The 11,251-nt window shown below is 38.9% G+C and overlaps 1 protein-coding gene across 1 annotated transcript; it reads left to right on the top strand.

Moving 5' to 3' along the window:
- Nucleotides 1-3,024: 3,024 nt before the first annotated feature.
- Nucleotides 3,025-10,762, top strand: LOC141017306 (uncharacterized). The gene is made up of 7 exons (XM_073491976.1): nucleotides 3,025-3,405; nucleotides 5,916-6,060; nucleotides 6,728-6,823; nucleotides 8,387-8,531; nucleotides 8,683-8,828; nucleotides 9,659-9,798; nucleotides 10,006-10,762. Exons 1-7 carry the CDS (start codon nucleotides 3,306-3,308, stop codon nucleotides 10,152-10,154), a joined length of 921 nt encoding a protein of 306 aa, XP_073348077.1. The 5' UTR covers nucleotides 3,025-3,305; the 3' UTR covers nucleotides 10,155-10,762.
- The last annotated feature ends 489 nt before the right edge of the window (nucleotides 10,763-11,251 follow it).

The following is an 11,251-nucleotide window of genomic DNA, read 5'->3' as shown; positions in this document are numbered from 1 at the left end:
TTAGGTGAAATGAGAAGCACTCCCAGTCTACATAAATAATGTTTGGTACTCAAATGCAGTAAAAGTTGATGCATAGTGTTCGCCAGATGTCGAATTTCTGATGCTAAGATGTCATACATGCCCAGAGAATTCACAAGTGTTTTTATTGTTGCTGTGTACATTCCCCTAGATGCAAACTCAAAAAATGCACTGCAGGAATTGTATGATGTCATCAGCCGCAACATGACTAAACAACCGGAATGGAATTTTCATTGTAGCTATGATCAAACAGACCTTAGAACTGTTTTATCTTAATTCCACAAGCATGTTCAACTCTATGCGAAGGAGATGTGCGGCAAATGGTGGTCACACCAGATACTGACTGGTTTTCTGACCCCCCCAGACCCCCCCAATAAAGCAAAACTGCACATTTCAGAGTGGCCTTTTATTGTGGCCAGCCTAAGGTACACCTGTGCAATATTCATGCTGTCTAATCAGCATCTTGTTACGCCACACCTGTGAGGTGGGATGGATTATCTCGGCAAAGGAGAAGTGCTCACTAACACAGATTTAGACAGATTTGTGAACAATATTTGACAGAAATGGATCTTTTGTGTATATAGAAAATGTTTTAGATCTTTGAGTTCAGCTCATGAAAAATGGGAGCAAAAACAAAAGTGTTGCGTTTATATTTTTGTTCAGTGTATTTCTCTGCTTCTTCTGCCTACTTATTCAGTTGATAAAAAAGGTCAAACCATCAGTTAAAACTAATGAAGTGTGGAGAGTCCTACAGGACTGTTTTGAGTGCTCAGACTAGCAAATGTTCAGAGATGCTGCCACTCAGGATAACAACATCAGTCTTCAGGAATATACGTCTTCAGTCACATCATATATCACCAAATGTGTTGAGGATGTGGTGATCGCAAAGACAGTAAGATTATTCCCCAACGAGAAGGCCTGGATGAATGGAGAAGTGAGGGCTCTATCCAGAGCCAGAAAAGGCTGCCTTTCAGTCTGGTGACATGGTAGCATACAACAACGCCAGAGCAAGACTGAAAGCTGGTATCAAGAAGGCAAAGAGGAGACATGAGCAGAGCCTGGAGACTTCAACACCAACAGCACTAAAGATATGTGGCAGGTAGGGATGTAACGATAGCAGAAACTCATGGCACAATATCATCATGATAAAGAGTCCACAATATGATATTTATCGCGATACTTAAAAACAAAAAGCTGACTTGAAAAATGTCCGTTAACACTAAATCTGATGTGTACAGCATTGTACACCCATGACTGCACTCCTAGACATCAAGAGAGAACCTATCTCGGTCATCACACATCACCATCCTGGTTAAAAAAGCACAGAAAATGCTCTACTTCCTATGGAATATGTAATGCTTAATTCCAGAGCAAGATTCCGCTCAACTTTACAAAGGAGCAATAGCAAGTATCCTGGCTGGAAACATCACAAACTGGCGAACCGCCAGTACATGGCCCAGGACAGGAAGGGTGTACAGTAGACAATTAAAATCACCCAGAACATCATTGGTACCCATCTAGAGAGTATCAGTGATATTGGTGAAGTGAGGTATCTGCACAGAGCCAAAAGGATACTGAAAGACTACACCCCCCCAGCCACGGTCTGTTCACCCTGCTGCAATCTAGCGAAAGATGCAGAAATATCTGCCACCATACCACCAGACTACAGAGCAGCTTCATTCCCCAGGCTGAGACTCCTCAATTCATCATCAGCACTCCATTTTCTAAAGCAACATAGATATAGCAAAAATGATATTGCAATAAATTTATCTTCTGACCTTGTATAATTACATCTCTCCTTGTATTACCATCCAACAGAAATAGTCTCTTCACCTGCAACTGTTAAATAATAAAGTTGAAAATAAAATAGTAATCTATGTAAATCTGTTTGCAATTATTTTTGAGTTTTCAATTTTAACATTAGAAAAAAATCAATACTAATAATTGGGTAGGTAATACAAGACAAGGATTTATAAAAGAAGGGTCAGAATCTAGGCAGCAAAGCCATGGTAGCCCTTTAATTTTGCCCCTGGTAGAGGTCAAGCTCGTTACACACTGAAACCTACAGTTTCTATTATACATCTCAATGTAGTTTTCATTTGACCTCCTTTCCTCCCATGTGACGATCTATTGTGAGCTGTTTCAACATTATTAGGTAAGCTGGATACATATTACAGATATCCATTGTTCAGTTCTTCTAAGTTAAAAAGAACATTTCAGATATTCACATTCTGTCTTCCTAGGACAATGACATCATGTTTGCTATTCATCCATAAGTAGATTTTGATATCCAGAATGAACCATCTGATAAATGAAGTTCCTACAAAGAAAACTCTAATTTAAGATCTACAGTCCAACTGTTACTGGTCATAATTTTAATTTTAGACATACAAAATTAAAAGCAATTCCAGATATCCATAGTTTAATTTTGAATAGCCAAAAACATAGTGACTGGTAAAATGTCTGAACAGATCTACTAAATTGGCATAATAATGTGTACAAATGCAGTTTTAGATATGTACACTTAGAATAATGAATATAAAGAATGCACTTGCAGATATCCACAAATGTATTGTGGATATCTGTTGACGGTTAAGATAATAAAAGCCAAAATTATTCACTTAAGTTCTAACTAGTAACAATCACACTGTAGACACAGTGGACATTATACAACAGTCACAGGCTGTTTAGGAGCCTTCTCCTACTGATATGTAAACTGAACTTCATAAACAAAAGTATCTACTCGAAATAAAGCCAATAAATAGACCTAAAAGGAGCTAATAAATAAATGTGAACTCTCAGTAAGTGAACTCACAGTATGGCCAAAAAAGAAAAAATCGTGGGAAATGTGAAGGTGAGGTGAGTCATCCTCACAGAGGACCCTCTGGTTAATAACAGCAGTTTGGGGATGTATATTTCCACGTTTTTTCCTGTAGAGGACACCATTGCGACTCAGCGTCCTGTGCCTACCCTAAAACCCTCCGACCTCATGGCAACGACGAAAAGCACTTTACCAACTTTAGCTCCGAAAAGTTACAGTATCAAAGCCAGGTCTCGTCATGTATGTAGATGGAAAGCTTAACTTGTGGTGAAAACGGGGCCATCTGTGTGTCTGAGCCTTCCGTCTTCTTTCAGCAGTTCTAAGGTCGTGGGCGTATACAAAGAGCACGTGAAGGCATCATTTAGTCAACGTGCGCTGTTGTTTGTGTCTCCGCCTCGATGGTAACTGACGGACAGCCAGCAGAAGAGCAACACACGCAAACAGGCAAAGAGGAAAACGAGCTAAAATGAAGGAGAACAGTTTGCCCCGAATAGTTGTTATAATCTTGTGTCTGGCCGTTTTTATTGCCGTTTTAGTTATTAACGCTTTGGCCGGAGCGGGCAGAGGTGAGTGAAATATGGTTATTAGCCTACACTTGAAGGGTTTTCAGTGCGTTAACTAGAGTTTCTGGACTCTCGGCCGATTTGCAACGTGTTTACATTTGACATAACGTTAATGTATTTAGCCACATGGGATTTGTATTCTCCTTAACTTACACAACAGCGGTTTCTCTAGTTACGAAACTGAAAAAGGAACTCCCAGTTAATGATGTACCACTAGCAACTCATTACATTCCTGCGCACAGACACTATGAGGAATTATTTCCTCACTGTGCCTAATGTTAAATTAGCTTAATAACTAGGAGTTGCGTGATTAGCTTACTTTTTATTGAAGGCGTTGGCTTTTTGTTTCAAGATACACAAATGATACGGGTTTGTTGTACCGTGTTCATTATGTTGGCAACGGCAACATCTCTGTCAAAAGAAGTCACTGAATCTGTGTTAGTTAGTGGACTTTCTACCAAAGACATAGAAGGAACCAGCTTAAACGAATGCTAACGGGAGTTGTTGCGGTGTCACCACACAACCGCTGGAGTTCTTGGATGGGGAACAAAGTCATTTTAATTTTTTTTTTTTTTTAAATCCAACCCAATTGTTAGGGTGTGTCATAGAAATCTAATTCGATGCTTTCAAACAGATGATGAGACATTTCCTTCATGGTGGGTGTCGCCCATGGTTGATACACGTCGGTGCATTTTTTTCTTCTTGTTTTGTACCAGCCCACATTTACTTGGTGTTATGAATTGTACTTTTTATGCCACACCCAGCCAATGGTTAAGCATATCATTGATTTGGAAAAATGTATTTCTCAGAATGACTTCCTAAAAATTGTTGACCATTTATCACAATATTTATATATTTATATAAAGAAAAGATACCTTGAACAATGTCCTATAATAGTAAATCTAATGTGTACTGCATATATTATTTGTATACGATTTGTTTTTCTTTTTACTTGAGGTACTTCTGCTTTCATTCTATAGTAAGATAAAAGTAGCCCATGTGAAAAAAGTAGCCATTGTCTTTGGCAATGACTGATTGGACTATGTACAATTGCAAAACAATACAGCAGCCAGTAGCCAGTAGCCAGTACCAGTCCCCCCTCTGGTTGTACCGGGGGTCTCACGGACCTCCCATCCTCTTGTTGTCCAGTAGACAACCAGGGCAATGGAAATCTCTGTCAGCATAACTGACATGTTATCATTTCCTACCTGTAAGTTTAGTGGTTGTCTGGTGGTAAGGGGTTGACGTAATTTTCTCAAGGTTGGACTGTGACCTGTCATTTCCCCGCTGGGAAACACTGTCACTTTGGCTGTCGCAGCTGCAGTGTCTGCAGTGTTAGGTGAAGCAGACGGGCTAGGTGGCAGAGCAGCGGCAGGCAGCACCGTGGCAATTGGCCTGTTTGTTCCACCTAACGAGCCTAGGGACACTTTTGCAGTAAATAGCAGGTCCAGAGGATGAGTGACCTCGACAGGAGCAGAGGCTGAAGAGGTCAATGTGTCTGTGTGAAGAGGTTGGAGTGTTACTACAGCTCAATCACCCCGAAAAAAGCAACATTACCAGAGTCACTGTGTGAGTGAACAGTTAATGTCAAGCATAAAGAATGCAACCAACAAAGCCAGCCAAGCAGAGGTGGAGTAAGCCGGGTCTTTCTCTTTGAGCAGTATGATTGCGCCCTCTGCTGTTCAGAAAGAATGATACAATGACAGGGACATACAGTATAGTAGAATGCATTCTTACTGATTTCCCTTGTGAGATCCATAAACTTTACAAGCAGAATATCCTTGTGATATGGTGGTAGATATCGACACAGTCCCGCGACAGCATTGCAACAGTTATTTATCGCGAAATTCTGTATATTGTTGTGTCCAACTGCTCACATATTGATAAATCAATATTACAGTCCAAGTAATATTTTGAATGAATCAGTTGTACTTATAGTGGAGTATTCCTCCATGTTTTAACTTGTGCTGTTACTTAGTTCTTCCACCACTGCTTCCATGTGTATTTTTTTTGCAAGATAACAGATAAAGCTTCTGTATGTACACACAAATTATTAATTTATGTTTTACACCCTATACATACCATCTCTATAACAATAATAATACAAATTTGTGCTGAGTTGAGACATTACATCTGTTCACTGACTGACTCCATGACTTTTCAATGCAGCATAAATAGTCCTGTTTTCTTATAGAATAATGTGTGTGTCCACATACTGTACTTGTTCATGATCTGAGTGAAGCTCCTTACTCCCAGTTAAAGAAATATTCATCTGACTGCAGACAATAGACAAACAATAAACTGTGTCCTCCACAGTTTGTCTTTGGCCCTTTCCTGTTTCACCATGACAGTGCAATGGCATAGAGCGCCAGCTCTGTAAAGAAAATGTTTTCCCAGTTTGGAAGAACTTGACAAGCCTGTACAGAGTTCTCCAACACCTCAGTGAGCCAGACCTGATCACCCAACATTGCTTTTGGAGATCAATCTAGTGAGTTACTGTCTCTGCTTTCTAGGTCCGTTCCACTCCTCTACAGGTAATGTGTCGGCCCGCTATGAGACAGACATCACTCCAGCTGGCTGGACCTTCTCCATCTGGGGTGTCATCTATACCTGGCTCACTCTCATGGTCATATACAACACAACATATGTGTTCAGAGGGTAAGTTAACACCAAAATGATCTTACTGGATATTTATTTCAGCAGTTGATGTGTCTGATAGGACTCATTGGTCAGAGCAACATGCCAATGACAGCACTGATGCCATCATGTTACAGACGTACTCAAGTTCTGTACTTCAGTCCAATTTTGAGTTACTTTACTCTGATATTTTTTTCATAACTTCAGTTACTAGTTCCTTTGCAGATTACATTCTGCATCAGAGCCAAAGTAGAATATATTTAAATTATGTATTTATTTATTTATTTTATCGCTTAAAACCTTTGATTTTAAGAAAACACTGATTATGGTCAGCAGAAAAATGCTGAAAATTCAATCAAAATCGCTATTTTTAAAACACTAAGACGACTCGACACAACATGAAACTTTGCTCGTAGAATCACCAGGGTCTCTACACATGAACACGAGCATTGAGAACATTGTTTGTGTACACAGAGTTTACTAAAAAGAAGGTTTTTGAACAACTCACGTTAGCTTTAGCTTGCTCCACTCGCTGCCGTCCTGCCAGTCAAGATGCGTCGATCCCCGAGTGCGGTGTAACATGGAGCTTTCTCCTCCATGTTACAAAAAAAATCTTTTGACACAAGTATGTAAACTATCAAACACTATACACACTGAATGACACTGATATTTGTCTTTCTGTAAATAGGTCCTGGGCTCAGTGTCTGCTGCCCTATGCTTTCTATTTTTGCTGGCTGGCCAACATGGTGCTGAACATAACATGGCTGCTGCTGTGGGACAGGGAGTATGTCTTCTTCCTCTACTTCTTATGTTATTTACACTGAACATTTTAAAAACAACACCAAATGAAACACGGTCTGAGTGTAAGTTGGATTTGGCTTGGTGACAATATGGGTTAGGACCAGGCATTGAGGAGCACTAGAGGCCCACTGAAATGAACGATATATAAGAATAAACCCATTGTTACATTAAAACGCTGTTATGTATTACCATAGAGAGGAGGAGGGATTGGGGACAGTATTAAGTATTTAGGTATGAGAATAGTGAATTACATTTATGATTAAAATTGGCTAAAAATCTTCTTAAAGGGTGGTACACCCCCCAAGAAAGTAAAGATATCAGTCATGTAGTTTTCTGCCTCTATGTATTGTATATTTTATGAAGAGAAATGGCAACAAAAAAATGCATGGCAGTCGGGCACATCCAGAAACTGTTCCAAGGCAGGTTCTGGACCAACAGAAGATGAATAAGAAATGGGAAACAGGAGAAAGAGAAATAGGAAATGTGAATTTTCATGCGTGTAGACACTAAATTAGAAAGAGATTGTAAGGATGACTGATAATTTGGTCAATTTTCTACAAATCCGCCAGTGAGCACCAACCGGAAATTCAACGTCAATTTCTAAATGAAAACTAAGTGTTAATCGAGATGATTAGAGTCACATTGCATTGGTAGGTGAACTCTGGTCTACATAAAGATGTAATTTAAACTTATTTTATGTTTTATATAAAATGTCATAAATATGGAACTGTAAAGGCTGTGTAAAGACATAGTAATGGGTGCAGTTTTAGACATTGCGCTTATTTCTATTATTATTATTATTATTATTATTATTATTATTAAGTATTTAGAGCATAACAGCTTTTAAAGGATGCTGTTAACTCACTGTCCATGGATCCAGGGGACGCACCCTATTTTATCTCTGGTAGTGCTACATTGTGAATGACAAATCTGTACTGAAATAATTCTAAAAAGAAACTCAGACAGAACTCAAGACTCCTGTATTGAGTGTGTGTTAAAAAAAATAATATCTTCTTTAATCTGCAAAGAAGAGTCTATCATCCTTTTGGATCCTGACTAAGAAACAGTATTTCAAATCCCAGTGCAGTATGGTCTAAATGTGAGTGTGTAATCAACCTCATCAATAGTCGGTGAAATGTTTTTTACGTTTGAACCTGTTTTAAACCTCTGTTCACCAGTGACCACAGACATTTTTTAAATGTCTTTGCTTTGATTTAGTTTATAAAAAACTTCAAAGTGAATTTAGTTTGATTGCAACTGAGAAATGTTTTATCAACTATTTTACAAATGGATTTGATGCCCGTTTTGTTATGCAAGTATAGTTAGTTTTATCAATATTCAGTATGGTTGCCTCTCCAATAATTACAAATAACTTTGGGTTAGGTGGGGAAACACAATCATCAATATAATTATGAAATATGAGGGGGGGTTCTTGTGAAATTGCTCACAGTATTGTTCTGTGGGTGATCATCACTTAAAAACTGACATTAATACAGCAAATATGATGCATTAAGGGTCCCTCGTTCTTTTTCTCTCTCTCTTGCAGGTTGATGTTGGCTGCTCTGGTTGTATTAATTATGATAGCGATTTCCAACTATAGTGCTTTATTCTTCTGTTGCTTTGCCACGGATTACTATGGACTCTGGTTACAGACATACCATCGCAAAGACCTGGCCTGTCTCAGAATACTGGTATGGCATTGTGTGTGTGTGTGATAGACCTCAGAGTTTTGGCAAACTGTTTTCCATTTGTGCAGTACACTGCTGATGAAAAAAGTCTCTTTTTAAAACACACCCTTGTGAATGATGTCAACCTTGTCCCCTTACATGGTGATATGTTCAGGTCCAGAATGGTTTGGCTCTCTACACCACATGGACAGCCATCGCCTCTCTGATCAACTTCTCTCTTGTTCTCCACCTGTGGGGTGTGGACAGGAGCACAGCAGCAACAGCTTCTCTGTGCGTCCTGTTTGGAGAGGTGTTGGGATGGTAAGTTCTGATTGGACCAGGTTAAATTATAGATAAAATCTGATGACTTTAAAATTGCTGTTTAATTAAACTGGTAAAGTAAAACTATGTCACATTTTTAAATAAGATATACAAAATAAGGAATAAAATTGGGTACCCTAGTAGCTCAGTTAGTAGAGTGTGTGCCCCATGTACACATCATATGTCCTCGCTGTAGTGACCCAGGGATCTGCAGTGACCTTCCCTCTGCCATTTTGAATGTATGATGCCATATCTCAAATGGACAAAGATATAAATAAAACCCATTTTCTTTTTTCTTTTTAGAATATTTGGCATGAAACTTGATAAATGTTACTAAAAACAATTCTAACTAACTGGAGGGGAGTTTGCAGGCTTTTAAACTCTGTGTTGGTGTGACCTTACAGAGTCGATAAGATCATGTGTGAGTTCTGAGTTTCAGAGTCTTTTAGGCCACTTGTGGGTCGTTGACCCAACCGGCCTTCATGTGGGTTGCTAGGGCTAGGTGTGTTAAGCTGTCTGGGAAGGGAACTCAGTACAGCACTGTAGGTGGGTGATAAGTAATTTCTTAGGCCACCTCCTCTGTTCAAAGATGGTCGTGCCAGTTTGACATAGATGGATTCTTTTACTCCTCTTTCAAACCATCTGTCTTCTCTGGACAAGATGTTTACTCTGAAATGCAGAGCTCACACGTGTCCTTAACGACTCTGTAATGAGACACCCACACAGAGAAACAAGTCCAGTTGCCTACGATACAGCACTTAGAATTACAGTGACCTGGATGACTGAAACCTTCATCAACACGTTACTAAAGACAGTCACTTTGTGTGCAGGTTCATCCTTGAGAACTGGGTGCTGGACCGTTGGGTGCGTAACATCATGACCGTTTACCCTGTGGTGATTGTGGCTCTGGTCGGGAACATCATGAAACATTTTAACCCAGCGGACCCCACTACAAATTCTGTGTTCATGGGTGAGTTTAACAAAATGGCTACCCCAACTGTGACTTCACCAACACCAGCTCTACTGCCATCTTTCTCAATTAATTAAATTAATACATTTAGAATAAAAAGAATGGTTGTGGCTTCCATTTTTAAAGGGTTTTTTTGAGTTTTGACAGTTCACCCAGTTATTCAATGTTGCATTTTTTTTTTACTTCTTTCCTTTTGTGTCTTATCAGTTGTATTGCTGGTGCTAGTGTGTGTCCTGCTGATTTTCCGAGTCTGTACCGTCATCTGGAGAAACATCAGGCGGCCACTTCACTCTCCAGGCTCAGCCCGGCTGATGATATCACCGCTTGATGGCAGCAAATTCAAGGTCTTTACTTAAACAAAAGTAACCGGTTACAGTCTTTCCAATCCCACTGCTGTCTTAAACTGTCTGCCCAGACCCACTCTTATTTACAATTTCAAACAAGCCACTGCAATACTCTAGGATAATAAAAATAAAAGGATTTTGCACTTATGAAGGGGTTAATAGTCATGGATTTTGGAAACATGGATAGGAACTGTATTTCTTTCTTTGGAATGTTTGACATTGATTTGAATTGAAAGGGGGGGTGTTGAGAGTCTGTAATGGGAAGATTGAAAAACTTCTCTCAAACTGCAATTAAGACAAATAACTCAACATCTGAAACACTTTCTTTGAAATACTAATAAACCACTTCTGTTTTCACTATCTACCATGAATGTTGTAAAGTACTTTTTATACATAGGCATGCATGTGATTTGATCATGTTTTGTAATGTTATTTTATCACAGTATTATTATTGCATTTATGGCCATTTTTTTCTTATCCATTCAGTGAAAATGGACATGCATACACTGTTTGTTTGCTTTTTGACTATATAATTTGAGAAAATTAACTATCATTTATTTTCAGAACTTTGTTGAATTCATTCTGAATTTCCAATTAAAGCATTCATTTTTAACATCTAATGCAGCCTGGAAAGTTTTATCAAATCAAATGAAAAATGTATTTGACTGTTCTGTTCAGACAAGATCTATCCCACCATGAAAATAAATCATATACATGGAGAGCATGTTTACTTTTTAAAACTGGGAACAAACCATCTTCTCTGATTTGTACCAAAGCACCATTCAGTCTCTCCTCTACTGTTCCTGCCACTTCTTTAATATGACGTTATTAATCGGACCAAAGTCATCCATTGTCTGGATGGATACTCGATTCTGATTGGCTGCAGGGTGTCAGTTAAATCTTGATGTATGGACACCTATGGAACTACTCAAATAGTTCCACTGAAACGGTTCACCGTTATAAATTAGCCTGTATCGAAAATGAGTGGCATTCACATAGCTGGCTGCACACACCTTGATCTTCGAAAATGAATTAAATGAGAAAAATCTGTATATCTAAGCGTAGTCTTCAGTGCATTGTCCTCTAAACACCACAGAATGACTACAACA

Source organism: Pagrus major, chromosome 21, assembly GCF_040436345.1.
Source record: "Pagrus major chromosome 21, Pma_NU_1.0".
Taxonomy (NCBI): Eukaryota; Metazoa; Chordata; class Actinopteri; order Spariformes; family Sparidae; genus Pagrus; species Pagrus major.
This window is presented reverse-complemented; position numbering and strand designations above follow the sequence as displayed.